We start from the raw sequence: 15,257 nt of genomic DNA, 5'->3' as shown, positions 1-15,257 counted from the left end.
GCTCCTAGTTACTGCTTCAGCATACTTACTGAGATCTCTCCTTTAGCAGAGAACAGACAGAAAATAAACAGAAGTTGCCCATAAAACCTATCAGAAAGAAAGACCATTAGCATTCTTTCCTTATAAGTTGTCTCTATTCCAATCTTTATGGGAAAAGGACCAAAAAGACCATCAGAGCTAATGATTTGCTGCCAAGTAAGATCTCCCAATCGTTCCCACACAGAAGGCCCCACATCATAGTGTAGACAATCTATATAAAAAAAACTTTGGGGCAAACAGCTACAGATGACTCAATCAAACAATGGCATGAATTCAATCAAACCTGCCTCTCTCATGCATCTATTTTCTTTACTTTTCTGTTAGCAAAAGGCATAGTGACCTTTATTACAAGTAAGCCCAATGGGAACTCAGCTCCTTATAAGACTAGCCCTGTTTGCCAGAAAAATATGAAGTATAAAGCCATAAAATCAATACTTGGCCTATTACAGTTCCTACAGTTCCCTCTTCCCTAGAGAACATTGTTTGATTAACCTTTTCTGCCCAAGTCTGTCTGCAGCAAATAAACATTTTTAACTCATTTACAATCACCTTGGGTACAATATCACTGGAGATGGAAAAGGTCCCCTTTAATTAGCAATACATATACATGACAAAGTCCTGTAGAAACCCTTTCTATTTCAGTATTGATTCCAAAGGTAAGGGCATGTATTCACCCTTTGCACAGATGTGCATGACTGTTGCTCATACCTAGTATGCAGAAGAAAAAAGGGCCATGGTAAATAGATGTCATATCTACTGGTTTATTCATTTTTTAAAAATCTCAGTGAAAAGAGTGCCAGGCCTTATTTCATTTTTGGTATTTCTGTTCAGTCTCATGAGCTGTTCTAATTCCCCTCTTATTTTCAATATCAGAAAAAAGTCTAGAAAATCCTAGGTTGTTATTTTTATCTTTCCAAGACATTGTTAGTTAGGAACTGCAAAATAATAAAGCAGTAAGTTAAAAAAAAAGGAGAATACAATGGGCCAAAGGATTTTTTGAACACGAATGCAAGATAAATACAACAGATAAAACAACTATGTAAAACAGTTTCTGCTGCAAAAGGCTACCTATGACCATTTATGCACTGGGAACTTCACTGCCCCAGCTCCCGTGCAGGAGCACAAATCAGGGGCAGATGATGTGCACCAGGCCAAATGTTCCCCTGTGTGAGTGCAGGAAGAGGTTGGGCAACTGCCACGACTAAAACTCCAGCTTGCAACCCAGCATGAAACCTCCAGGGTGTAAATGGTCTATGAGGGCCACTGACAATATTACTAAAAACACTTTGGCAAATAATAATGGGCAGGATTGAATGGAGGGTTTTGGTAGATTTCCATTCATGGAAAATCAGGGTTGGATTAAGGCCAGTTGATGCTATAAGCTTAGCCCAGCAAATTGGAGAGCCAGTTTGGTGTAGTGGTTAGGAGTGCGGACTTCTAATCTGGCATGCCGGGTTTGATTCTGCGCTCCCCCACATGCAGCCAGCTGGGTGACCTTGGGCTCGCCATGGCACTGATAAAACTATTTTGACCGAACAGTGATATCAGGGCTCTCTCAGCCTCACCCACCCCACAGGGAGTCTGTTGTGGGGAGAGGAATGGGAAGGCGACTGTAAGCCGCTTTGAGCCTCCTTCGGGTAGGGAAAAGCGGCATATAAGAACCAACTCTTCTTCTTCAAAGGTGCCTCTCAGCCCTCCCATTGTTTAACTGATAAAATATTAAGGCTCAATAAGAAATTGAGGGAAATCTGGGACTGTAGTGGGAAGCAGAAAGTGAGAAAGCCTTTAACTAAGGAACAGACAATTTAAGATGTCTCAACACGAGTTTGGGTGGTAGAGATCAACACTAATCTGATGTCATCTAATATATTGATTTTATATTGATTTTCACAGCTCCTTGGATGTGCACAGGCCTGGACACTTGTCCCTCCTGGCCCCCTTCTCAGTGCTAGCAGCTTCACTGCCTATTATTTCTTATGAATAGCCATAACAGAAGGAATGACTGAGAAGAATATTTCATCTTCAAGGTAGACTTCATTCCATGAGACGAAATAAATCTGATATCTGATGATGACATCTTCACACTATACTTTGATACTTAGTGACTTACCATGCCAAAGAAATTTTTTTTAGCAATGCAGATTTAGTTGAACACAGTAGACTATTACCAAAAATTCAATTTATGTTGAGTGTGGCAGTGAAAGAGTTATGGGTATGATAACTAGGGGAGTACTTAGTGGTGCCCTCCTTCCCTTACAGCCCTAAACCTGTGCTTATTTTACTCAATGGTTAATCCAGAGCTGTAGAACATAACTTTCTCAACTCCCGCCCCACACTGCAGGCCCAAATGTCTCCCAAACAACATTTTAGGGAGCATTCGGGACTGCAGGGCAGGGGTGAGAAAGTCACACTTCCTTGGCAGAAATTGTGCCATTCTTAGAAGGTCTCCACTGGATCTCATTCCAGTGTTTTCATCAAAAGGATTAAAGTCCAGGCTGTGACAGAGCCCTGGTTCCGAGAGCATGTCACACACAGCCAAGGCCACATAATTTTTAAAAAACCACCATTCACATAAACTCATGCTAATGCACTGTTAAATTAAACATGTTGCCAATATGTAGCAAAGAATTTAAAAAACTAATAAGGTCATGATCTGCATTAGAGGCAACTTTACCTATTTTTTAAATTTCTCTCAATACCAAACTGCACTACGTGCTAACTGGAATTACATCTATCAAAAGGTTTTTTTTAAACTCTGTTTTTATTACATTTCAGACTCTTTTGTACCGGAACACTTTGGGAAATAGTATGGGAGATTAGAATACCCTCCCCCAGAGGCCAGCCAGCTAAGGTGTACAACACAGTGGTTGCTTCCATACAGAGTTTGTGCTCTGACCCCCTGCCCCCATGCAGAATTTTACATTCTGCATTATGTTCTTGTGCAGTAATCTGTTTTTTGCATTTTGCCCAGCCATGTTTTCCAACCCTGGGGAATTGGCCATGTGGGGGAGCAACCTTGATTTAATAGTGAAAGACTGGCATCAGCACTAGTTAACTATTCTAAAGGTTCTCAGGGGAATCCCAGATTTGCAGGAAAATAATTTTATCTTAATTAAAATAATTAAGGAGGTAGTGCCCCCACCCCCAGTTAATATGGACACAAAACACAAAGTACTGGAGTTTAGGCTTCATTTTGGATTGTAATTCTATTATGCAAAATCTGTGGGGATATCATTAGCTGGTAAGAGGGGGAGAAATAGGATTTCCTCTCCATAGTTCCTCATAGATCTCCCAAGGGTCCTTTTAAAATATTGCCCATTTTCTGCTATAACAGCCTGAGTGATTACAATATTGGTGTTTTGGAATAACCTAATCACCATATTCACTGACAACCACAGTAGCAACCACCGTCTTCAGTTTCCCTAAAATAAAAGAGAACTTTAGTGGAGAAGAAAAGAAGAATTCCTATAAAAAGAAGTATTGTGGGGAAAACCCCAAAGAGTACTTACAACAAAAAAGCATATATCGAAAATATCCTTAATTTACAAAGTGTTTGGCACAGCCTTGCAGAGATTTTTCTCCTTTGTGCTCATCAAATGTTCCAAAATTATCTCTTCACATCCCACCTTCCTGTAGAGTTATGTTTTCCAGCTGGCTTTTCACTTCCCATTAATTACCAGACAGCCTGATTGCTGAAGCCCACGTCTCGCAGCTGGGGTATTGCCGGCGTATCTCAGTAAAGCACTGTGTGGCTATTAATGTTCTTGAGAGAGAACATGGGGAAATGAATGTAGCAGTTTAGTACAACTGATCAGAAACTCCTCTCTCCGAGTTGAGAGTGGAAGGGATTTTTTTAATGCCAAGGAAAAGATGAGGTTGCAAAACAAGAACACACACCTTCAAGCTTTCAGATTATGACTTCCACAGCATCTTTTTTTCCTTCCCTTCAAAAAGACTAGCAAAGCATCAACTATCTTATTAAATGAAGAAAGCGAAGATAAAGCAACTGGAATGAAACATGCTCTAATTTCAGCCAGTATAGCACCTCACTTAGTAGGATTACTGGCTCTAGGTTGGGAAATACCAGGATACTTTGGGGGTGGAGCCGGGAGAGCCCAGAATTTGGGGTAGCGAGAGACCTCAGTGGAGTATCATACTATGAAGTCTGCCCTTCCAAGCAGCCATTTTCTCTAGAGCAGTGGTCCCCAACCCCTTGTCCGGGGACCGGGACCGGGACCGGTCCATGGATCAGTTGGTACCAGACCGCGGCTCCTCATCATCCTGCTCCCTGGCTGCTGCCTCGGGGGCTGCCCTGCTACTCTGCCGCCGGCTTACCTTTGGTGCTCTCCAGCGGCTGCCATGGCTGGAGCTCCCCCTCGGCATGGCACTGCGCAGCTGCTACTGGCAGTGCCCCCAGCAGGAAGCAGGAAGTCAGGGGCACTGGCGGGAAAGCAAGCGGAGGAGGGGCTCAGGCAGCGGTGACGTCCCTTGGCAAAAGACTACCCCCTCCCCCCAGGCCTCAGTAAAATTGTCAAGCGTTGACTGGTCCCCAGTGATAAAAAGGCTGGGGACCACTGCTCTAGAGGAACTGATCTCTGTCACCTGGATTTGAGCTGCAAAACCAGGAGATCCCCAGGAATGGCATTCCTATCACTTAGCAATGTGCGAGATGTAGTCTGACATGAAGCAAGAATATTAGTTAAAACCAGCTTCCTTCTTAAAGCTTCCTTTAAAAAAAATTGGGTTCTGTATCTCTTAGGATATCTTTAAACAGCCCCGTGGCACGGAGCGCCACGGACTGAATAAAGCAGTAAAGGTAGTGTGGGAGGAGTTAGGGCGGGCCCTGTCCGGGATAAAAACTTGGAGGGGACAATCAGTAGCCGCGAAGCAGCTCCTGATTGGCCCCTCCGAATGTCTATCCCGCCCCAAGCAGCCAATGGGGAGCCGCGCAAAGCGCGGCTCCCCATTGGCTGCTTCACCTGCCCAGACAGCCACGGGTGAGGGGTGGGCTGTGCCGCCTTCTCCTGGCCGGCAGAGCGGCCTCGCCGCGTCTGCGATGCGGCGAGGTTGCTCCGCCGGCCGGGAGAAGGCTCAAGAGAGCCACGGGTGGGGGGGTGGGCTTGCTCTCAGGCCATCTAGGGCCCATTTCATTTCAAAGTGAAATGGGCTTTAGATCTAGTATAACAATAATACTCAAATAATATAAATTATTACCATTTTAATCAAAATTGATAGAAGGCCCAATTAAAAATGAAATTCGAGACCCTTAAAGCTATGGAGGGAATCCAGCATGCAGTCACGCATGCTGAAGTTCCCCATTGCTAGATGGATTTCCATGGGTCTATTCAGTCATGGAATGTGAGGTTCAGGGGGAAAAAATACTCCACATAAAGAGGCAGTGCACTGCAGTCTCCGACTTTGCTCACCAGGTGATCTTGGGCTAGGGCTGCCAAGTCCTCAGTAGGCCCAAACTTGACCTTTACAGCAAGACACCTGATGGTGTCACACAACGGGAGCATTGATGGTAGTACTTCCACATGCCATGTGGTTAGACACAGTGACATGGCTTTGAAGAGAAGGCTTATTCACCCTACAAAGAGATTGCATGGAAATTAACTGTCCACGAAGTATAAAACATGGGTGAGTTGTTAGTGTCAGTTGATTGCCTCCCATCTTCAGTTGTCTAATTCAGTAGTAATCAAAAGCAGCCAAGGCTTCCAGTCAGAGCAAGCAATACTGACGCTGAATTGTCAGACTCACTACAGGCAGCTTCATGTGGTCGTGTGAAACTGGTAGAGTTTCTGGATACTATTCAATGGGACAAAACACTATGATCATACCAATTATGTAATTCTTACTATGTAATAATTATTACATTCCACAAAAAGTCTACTTTACCCTCATGCCTTCTTCATCACCTTGCTGCTGCTAAAAAAGCAACAGAAATCAGCTTCAGTATGCTTATTATTATTATTATTATTATTATTATTATTATTATTATTATTATTATTATTATTATTATTATTATTATTATTTCCTGCCACTCCCTACAGGCTCGTGGCGGGTTACAGTAGTCTTAAAATCCCCCATTACACTCGCACTAAAAGACTTTAAAAATACCCAACATGTGGAAAATGCCACTCTCCCCCTACCCAAACAAGGGCATTAGGGGATGGAGGGTAATGGTGTATACTTCAGACCTCATGGGGGGCAATCATCTTCCTCACCAGTCCTAGCCTCAACCATAGGCCTGGCAGAATAGCTCCATTTTACAGGCCCTGCGGAATGTTGACAGCTCCCGCAGGGCCCGTAGCTCACCCGGGAGCTCATTCCACCAGGTAGGGGCCAGGACAGAGAAAGCCCTGGCCCTGGTTGAGGCTAGGCGCGCTTCTCTGGGCCCGGGAACACCCAATAGATTTCATAAGGCCCTGCGGGGTACATAGGGCGAAAGGCGGTCCCTCAGGTGTATGGGTAAAGCCTTGAAGGTTAAAACCAAAACCTTGAACCGGATCCGGACAGCAATTGGCAACCAATGCACCTGCCTCAGCACAGGCTGGATGTGGGCCCTACAAGGTGTGCCAGTGTCCCTTGCAGCTGCATTTTGCACTAGCTGAAGTTTCCAGATCAAAGACAAGGGCAGGCCCGCGTAGAATGAGTTACAGAAATCTAATCTGGAGGTGACTGTTGCATGGATCATTGTGGCCAAGTGGTCAGAGGACAGGTAGGGCGCTAGTAGCCAAGCCTGACAAATGGAAAAATGCCTGGCCTGCTACTCTCTTGACCTGCACCTCCATAGTCAGGGAGGCATCGATGGTCACCCCCAAATTCCTGGCTTGGGACACGATGGTAAGTTGCGCTCCTGCCAAGGTGCGTAAATGCGCTTCCTTTGAAAAGTTGTCTCAGAAGGCCAGAAATGTGAAATTGTCTGATTTTCTATTGATGGCAATTTGCTATTCAACAGTCTCCTTTCTGCAGTTCTAACTTCTCACTTTTGCTCCCATTATTACAGAAAACTGCCTTATACAGAGTCAGACCATTAGTATCTCAGAGTCAGTGTTCTGTACTCAGGCTGGTAGCAGCTCTCCAGGGTTTCTGACAGTGGTTCATGGAAGAGCATCTACTTGGCATGCATAGTCCTAGCTTCAAACCACAGCATCTCCACTTAAAAAGACCAAGCAGTAGGTGATATGAAAGACGTTTGTCGGAGGTACTAGAGATAAAAGCAATAATGTTAGATGTCTGCAATAATACAATCATATGTAAATCGAAAATTCTAAGTCCTGTTTATTGTCCAGTCCTTGGAAGCCAAAAGAGAAACACTCTATAATGCATGCTGAACATGATTCCTGTATAATAGAACCTGTTTCATAACTTTCTTCAGCAGCATTAATCAACTATCAGGATGTAAGCTCTCAATGGCACCTGGCTCTCAGTGGCTTGTGTGTCATCTCTTCACTGAGCAACCGCAGAAGGTGTTTTTCTAGTATCTACTGATCTTCCATATTTGGCATGCATAGAGTCCCAGGTTCAAACCACAGTATCTCCACGTAAAAAGACCAGGCAATAGGTGATGTGACAGACTTTTACCTGAGGCACTGGAGAGTCATTGCCAGTATGAACAGCTGAGGCTGATCTTGGCAGACCAATGATAAGGCAGTGTAAGTCAGCTTCATATATCTGATCATTTAAACTAGCGATGCCAGGGACTGAACTGGAGACCTTCTGCACACAAAGCACCAATGCTCTACCTCTTAATCTTTTTCTCAGATGCTCTGGTGGCATGGTGAATCTTACACAGGCCTTGTTCAATATAGCCACAGGGTAAAGTGAATGTCCATCACATTGTATCACCCAAGATTGGTCTTTAATTGCTGAGCATGTGGACGTTTTTGACAGTGGGCTCACAAAGTCCCCTTGAGATGTGCCATTTGGGACTGGCTATAGTGATTGACTTGAACTTTGTTAGCTTTCTTCACCTGTTTACTATAGCAAATGGCAATTGCGCTAAAAGCAGCAGGGAGACTGAAACTGCAGGAATTAACCAGCCACTTGAGATGAAATCCCAGCTCTGTTGAATTTAATGTCAGATCTCGCATTGACCTTCGTGAGGACATGCAATCAGCATTGCAGCAAAATATTGTCAGCGCACAGCTTCCATATACTCCTAAGTATTGAGACTATGATCCTGCCTGAATGCATTCACAGCTAATGAACCTGGGAAAGGGATGGAGCAGAAGCTTAAGGGAAAGAGAATTTTACTGGGCTCAAATGGAAATTGCAAGGGGTTTTTTATTTTGTTTTAAGTGACTCTGATTATTTTAAATGCGGTGGCACAGAGACTGCACCAGGTAACTCCTAGAAAATCCCTGTGCTACTTCTATAGATTGCTGTCAGACAGAAAAACAGAAAAAAATCCTTCCTAGGGTTGACCTAGCGGTGATGGAGGACAGTCTTGATGAGGATGTTTTCTGCATTTTTGTTTTACTACACGGGGCTGCTCATCTGACTGAAGGAAAAAAAAACACTGGAGAGGGATTCTACTCCTCCACTCTAAATAAATGCCTCAAGCTGGGGGGGGGGGGATAAGCATAGCATCTACCCACAGCTAACCCTCTTGTGGTACCATTCCCCCAATCAAATCAGCAGACCCACAAAATTGTTTTGGAGTGAATAAAAACTATAGGAGAACCTGCTCCCCATCTAGTTTGGCTCAAGGGAATGTCAGTCAGCAGAGGAGACAGAGTAACTTGTGAAACCTCTGTTCTAGACAATGTTGTAGAAGTTTTAATAATGGTGGCTTGTTACATAGCCGTGGAATAACGTTGTCTTTGGGAACAGCCCGAGCAGTATCATATGGCAGAGTTACACACGGGAAACACATCTTTCCATATGAAAATATGTACCATATTCTTCTTAAAACATCCTGTGCATAACTTCTGAAAGTGCAAGAGGAGATGCAGCTGTTGTGCTCCCCAACACATGACTCTACTTTCCCCGCATCTTAGGGCTCTGATTTTAGCCTACAGCAGACAGAGCAAGAAGAGAGGCAAAACAGCTGCTGGGGGATAGAATGACTAGAGCAGTAAAGACAGGTGCTGTTAGGAACGGGCAGAAGGCATATCAATTGCATGCTTTCCAAGAACATTAACAGATATCAGCAGGATCTCCGGGTTAAGAAGTAGAGATCTCATATGGGGAAAGAGTGTGCTTCAGGCAGGGCAACTTTTAAAAGCATCTTCTGTAGCTTGTAGCCCACCATACTAAACTCACCTCCATCATGCTGTATGGCCTGCCAGGGGCTTGTCAAACCATTCTCATTCCATTTTTGTAGCTCCAGGCAGGCACCAAATTCAGAAGACTTCTCAGCCCTAGATGGGCCAGCGCATATGGCTAGTGGTTGAAGAATGGCTAAGATAATAAGGGAAGTCTGTACCACCCTTGGGTGGTTCAACTTCTGGCAAATGGCAGCTCTCATCGAAAAGAATAGTTTCCCAGTCTCACATTCAATTTAGAAGGCTTGGGCATTCATTTCAGTGGGAGTCTCAGAGGAGAACTTAACGGGTAAGTAAGAGTTGGCGAACAGTCATCACACATGCAGCTGAGGTATGCATTCACTGCTTTATTTGGCACAATGTTGCAACTGATGTATGGTGACCCCAGAGGGTTTTCCAGGCAAGAGGCATTCAGAGGGGGTTTGCCACTGCCTGTCTCTGCACGGCGGTCGTGGTATTCCTTGGCTGTCTCCCATCCAAATACTGAGCAGGCCCAAAGTTGCCTAGCTTCTGAGATCTGACAAGATTGAGCTCAGTGACCATTCACTCATGCACCTGAGTCACCCCAAACCACCGATGACCACTTGGGGGAACAATGGATGGCACTGACAACACCCAAACTTTGTGGTCGGCTGTAGTCATCCCCGAAATGTTGGTTAACTCGGGTTACTCTCGACTCCAAAGACAAAATTGCAGCTTTTCAGACAAGGGTGACATCAAATGAATATTTAATATCTTTGCATACCCACATGTGAAATATTTAAGTAACAAGGCCTGTCGGAGAAAGTGGAAGCCATAACTAATTGCGTCTCTGGGGTCTTGCAAAGCACAAGGTTCAAACAAATGCCTCTGATACTTTAAGCCTGTGATTATTCCCTGATTACAGCATCCCCAGGAATTGGGTCACTGCCAAGGAGAAGGCTCCCGCCACCATAGCCAGCTATGTGCAGAGGGCGCATCGCGTTCCTCTTTCATTAGCCGTGTAACAATTACAGGAGTGACACATAACTCTCAGAGCAGCCAGTAGGAAGGAAAAAGGCTTTCATCATGCCCTGTCCTCCCCCTCCCTCCCCACCGTTAATGATTTATAATCATTCACAGAAAAGGAAAGAACATATAGAAATAATAACAGGAACCGCATGAAAAGAATTTGCAAACTTGCTTCTTTTCCTCTGCAAAGCCCTCTCCGTGTGATAGGAACACAGCAACGCAGGGCTTTCTGCAACTCCTACACAGCCTGCCTCTCTGCCATCACTTTTCCCCTTTCCACACAGCCCCCTTATTCCAAGAGCTCCTCTCCCTTCCTGCTTCCCAATCCCCACGGAAAAAGACAAATGTCCTCCATCTTAGGAGTCTGGATATGATATGTTTATCAGACTATTTCTCCAGGGAGCACCCAGCAGAGTCCTTCTTACAGCAACCTGGCCACACAGGTTGGGGAGTGAAGAAAGAGAGAGCAGCCCAGGGTGATTCAGTGTCAAGCAGGGATGCGAAGGTAGAACTCTCAGATCACAGTCCAACTCTGACCACTACAGCATGTGTGTGTGTGTGCATGTGTGTAAAGTGCTGCCAAATCACAACTGACTTGTGTCAACCCCATATGTTTTTCAAGGCAAGAGACGTTGCCTGCCTCCACATCACAACCATGGTATTCCTTGGTGGTCTTAGCTGCTTCAATGCGGGGAAATCAAGCTAGCCTAGCACCATACTAAGCTCGCCTCCGTCATGCCTGACGGCCTGCCAGGTGCTTGACAAACCATTCTCATTCCATTTTTGTAGCTCCAGACATGCCCCAAACCCAGAAGGCTTCTGAGCCTCTGACAGACCAGCACACATGGCTAGTGCCCCAGGAACAGTTAAGATAATAAGGGAAGTCACAGTCCAGCATAGTAGCACCCATCAGCCTTGGGGAGCAGAAGTGCTGAATTCCAAAAAGTGCTTCTGTGGTGGCGTCAGTCACATTATCTGTCATATGGCAAATAATAATTCCAGTTTTCTTGAAAAGAAGTCTGTAAATTCCTATGTGTGTTAAGCACTTTGGGTTCAGGTGCAGTCCTTCTTTTGTTTCATTTGACATTAGAATACCAGAGTGTACTGTCAAGTAGGCATGTGCAATTTGATTTGGATAGTCCAAAAAGTACCCGAATCAATGTTAATTCAGATACTTTTTGGACTTCTTCAGTCCAAATCAAACTTCCCACTCAATTAAATTGCCTGAATCAGCAATGGCTGAATTGTCAAACCACAATTCAGGTGCTATTGGCCGTGGGGAGATGAGAAAGTTTAAAAGGTCCAAAAGTTTCCTTTTCCATCTATTCTGTGGTCTGGGGGGCGGGGGTCAAAGGTTTGTGGTAAAGGCACCAAATTTGCAGTGTAACTGTGGGAGTCTCTCTTCAAAAGAACTCCCAAGTTTCAAAGATATTGGACCAGGGGGTCCAATTCTACAACCAAGCAAATAAGCCCCCCCCCCTTTGACCTCCACTGTTTCCAATGGTAAGGGAAAAAATTCTCTGTTCTTGCCTTATCACTGGAAACAATGGAGCTTGGATGGGATTACCCCCCCCCCCCGGTCCAATATTTTGAAACTTTGAGATCCTTTTGAGGAGAGGCCACCACAGTTACACTGCAAATTTGGTGCCTCTACCGCAAACTCCCCTCCCACCCAGACCATGGAATAAATTGAAAAGGAAAACTCCAGTTGATTTTAATGGTGCCATTGACTTTTATAGTGCTGAATCACTTCGGATGTGGCCAAATCCAAGCCAGGGAGGGTTGCTTCAGGTGCTTCGGATCTGGCCTGCATTGATTCAGACTGACATCCAAACAGTCTGAATTGTATTTATTTTTTTTTGCACATGCGTATTGCCAAATTGCCTCAGCATTTAATTCGCGTCATACGTTCTATCTTATGCATCGACTGCTCCACCCCATCAGCTAATCTAAAAATCAGACAACTGCATGTATAAAGTTAAAGCCATACTCTATGGATTGATGGATTTTCACATCTGCTAAGTATCATTTTATATTGGTCCCCAAACAAGGACACATAAATTGCATTGAGCGGGGGGTCGGACTTGATGGCCTGTATGCCCCCTTCCAACTCTATGATTCTATGAAAAGTGATAAATCTGCATCAAAGCGGATTGCACACAGTGCAAAGGAAGCAGCTTGCAGCTCACTCAGGAATAAGGTATTGTTTCATATTTTAAAAACTGGCTTTCAGAGTAGTTAGACGTGGGCAAGGGGAAATACATTCTGGGCTGTTACTAAAATAAATACAGAGATTGAAGGAAACCAACGAGATTTTACAGAGTCCTGCTGTGAAAACAATATAAATGGCTTCACTCCTTTTTTGCCTACCTAGTTATTATTTGTAGATTATCCTGTTTCCTGAATAAGTTTCAATTTTACATGGGGAGGGGAGCTCTACCAAGCATGAGCAACAGCAAAAAAAAAATCCACATTCTTTGACCAAAAAGCTCTCAGATATTCTCATGGACAGGAAGCAATGTTATGTGCAAATATCATTTTCCCTACAGTACAATAGCCTGAAATACAAACAGATTTAAGAGGGGAGGGGAAGGTAAAGTCCTTTTCTCCTTGCAACTAGTGCTCTCCTATAACTAGATGAAGAACTTTTGACTTGACTCAGTACAGTGCTGAGTTATGCTTGTAACATCTGGCACATCCATAAGGTTTCCAGTTGCAAACAACCTAAACTTATCTGGCCACAATTGTCTATAAGGATCACCAGCATGACATCCAACAGTATGTTTCAAGGCACCCACTAATTTGCTTCTCAAAACATCTCTTCCCCAAAACAAAAAGTCCAGGAGGCATCACATTTATGTCCACAGAAAGCAACCATTTGGAAACAAATGTCTCTATCATAGAAGGATGCTTGACTTGGAATTACCTTACTTCCTGATGTTGTAGAATTAGACTTAGCCTTTATTGCAGCCATTTTACGATGGGTCCCACCCGTGGCAGCCATTTTGTTGTGTGTTCTAAAAGAGCCTATAGGTTCAATAAGGCTGACAGACTACAGTGGCAGCTGTCAACTCTCCAGTACATACTGGAGAGTTAAGGAAGATGTCCCCTGTTTACCATCACTATATCTTTTGACAGCTTCTAACTACCTTTTCCTCAACACATGCTAGAGGCTCTAAATTATTTCATGCAATTTCAGGCCGTGGAAATGAAATTAATATTTGCTGTGCATGTTACGTTAAGGTTTGAGCAGGTAACAGTTGTGTTCTTTCCCCACAAATGATAGATGTCATACAGTGAGGGGGAGCCACCTTGCTTCTCGTTAATAAAGGGATGTTCCAACTTACTGATTATATAGAATTCTTAATCAGGCAAAATGGAGAGACCTCTAAATGTGTCAAGGGACCTGGTAACCAAGAGAACTATTTGTTGCTCTTAGTACAAATAAAGAGTACAAACAACACAGGCTACTAAAAACCCCTGCAGTAGTTAGAGTACCATACTAGCTCTGCCTAGGGTACTTCCTGGGAAGACAAAATGGAAGATGGAAGAACCATTGATGCCACCCTGGAAATAAGCACAGGACAAAACTCTTAAAGAATGAGACAGGCAGGTAACATCTGAAGAGAAATCTTCCTCGAAACAACATAGCATGTGGCATGTTTAAGTAGAGCGGTGTGACAATTTCAACCCTAATCCAAGTCATTTGCTGTTGTTGGTTCTCTCTCTCCCACCCCCCTACCCCACCCCCAAATAATTGATCTCAAAGACATCTGCATGCAGGGGATCGTCGTTTGTGACAGATCTGCAGAGCTGGGTGCAACAATGGAACCGTCCAAGATGTTTCAATTAGTCAAGAGAAGCATTGGAGAGGAAAATATTAAAGCCATAGGGGGCACAGATTAATCAGAAATGTTATGCTATAGTAGCAGCAGGTTCTTTCAGCCCATACGTGACAAAGTCATTATGAAAACTGGTGACTGTTTTTTGTTGGGAAAAAAGTATTTTCAAGTGCACTGGTTACATTATTTATGGTTATGCTATCCCTCTGCATGGGTTCTGCATGAAGGGTGCTTAACAAAGCAGAAATTAGGGCATCCTTTGAACAGCTATTGTAGACACCATTGTGTGTGCCTGTGCCTGAGGACTAGGAAGTTGTAGTCTCTGCCTCCATCTGCCCAAATGACAATAACCAACATACAGTGGCAACAGCTACAAAGAAGGCTGAGAGTCTGATTTGACACACATCTGTATTGTTCCTTTTGAGGAGAGGGCAAAACTGCCAAACTGTGCAGGGAAAACAGGATGAGAGTCTTTAAACATATATAAGAAGAAAAACTTGGGATCTACCTGCAGCCTCAGGCTTAGTTATTCTTGGGAAATATAGGCCAGTTGGCTCCCCCGGCTTTCTTCCTTGAGAGTTCCAAGAGCTAATTCAGTCATTTAATTAATGCATTCTTTACACATCAAAGCAAAACAGTCTGGGTTTATCTTGAGAGAAGGGATGGAAAAATGTTCTAAAAGTTAAAAGGCCCAGTGGGAGAAAACAGATGAAATCCTATTCCTAGGTATGTGATTTGGATGTCCACTTTAGATAATGGTTGAAGGGAAGGTCAGTTCTATGGTTTGCTCATTTGTGACCATATTTAAACCCCAACTGGTACCCCTAGCAGTTACAACATTCTTCTTGCATTCTGTTTTAACTTCCTAACAACAACCTTCTTGGGTAGGAAAGGCTAAGAGAGCAGCTGGCCAAGGTCACCCAGCAATCATACACTGCACAGTGGGGATTTGAACCTAGGCCTCCTGTATCTTAATCGGATGCTCTAACCACTACACTACACTGGCTCAGCCTCTGAATTCTCATTAGTGGCTAGAGAAGGGTTTCTTGACAGTCCGGAAAGGTTTCACCAGTTGAGTGGGAGTTAATTAATGTGTAATATATTTTAAATTTAA

At 44.0% G+C, this 15,257-nt stretch overlaps 1 protein-coding gene across 2 annotated transcripts in view; it reads right to left on the bottom strand.

Moving 5' to 3' along the window:
- Nucleotides 1-15,257, bottom strand: part of GRIP2 (glutamate receptor interacting protein 2) — a 496,366-nt gene that overhangs the window by 259,716 nt on the left and 221,393 nt on the right. Inside the window, exon 1 of one of the 2 annotated variants that reach the window (XM_077325343.1) lies at nt 3,549-3,576. The exons of the other annotated variant lie outside the window; for it this stretch is intronic. Within the exon in view, the coding sequence (XP_077181458.1) occupies nt 3,549-3,561 (13 nt within the window). The 5' untranslated portion in view covers nt 3,562-3,576. Of the gene's footprint in view, nt 1-3,548; nt 3,577-15,257 lie in introns of those variants that run through there. 2 annotated transcript variants of the gene reach the window in all.

The sequence above is a fragment of the Paroedura picta genome, chromosome 3, assembly GCF_049243985.1.
Source record: "Paroedura picta isolate Pp20150507F chromosome 3, Ppicta_v3.0, whole genome shotgun sequence".
NCBI classification, from domain to species: Eukaryota; Metazoa; Chordata; class Lepidosauria; order Squamata; family Gekkonidae; genus Paroedura; species Paroedura picta.
The sequence above is the reverse complement of the archived record's forward strand: the minus strand, read 5'-3'. Positions and strand labels throughout refer to the sequence as shown.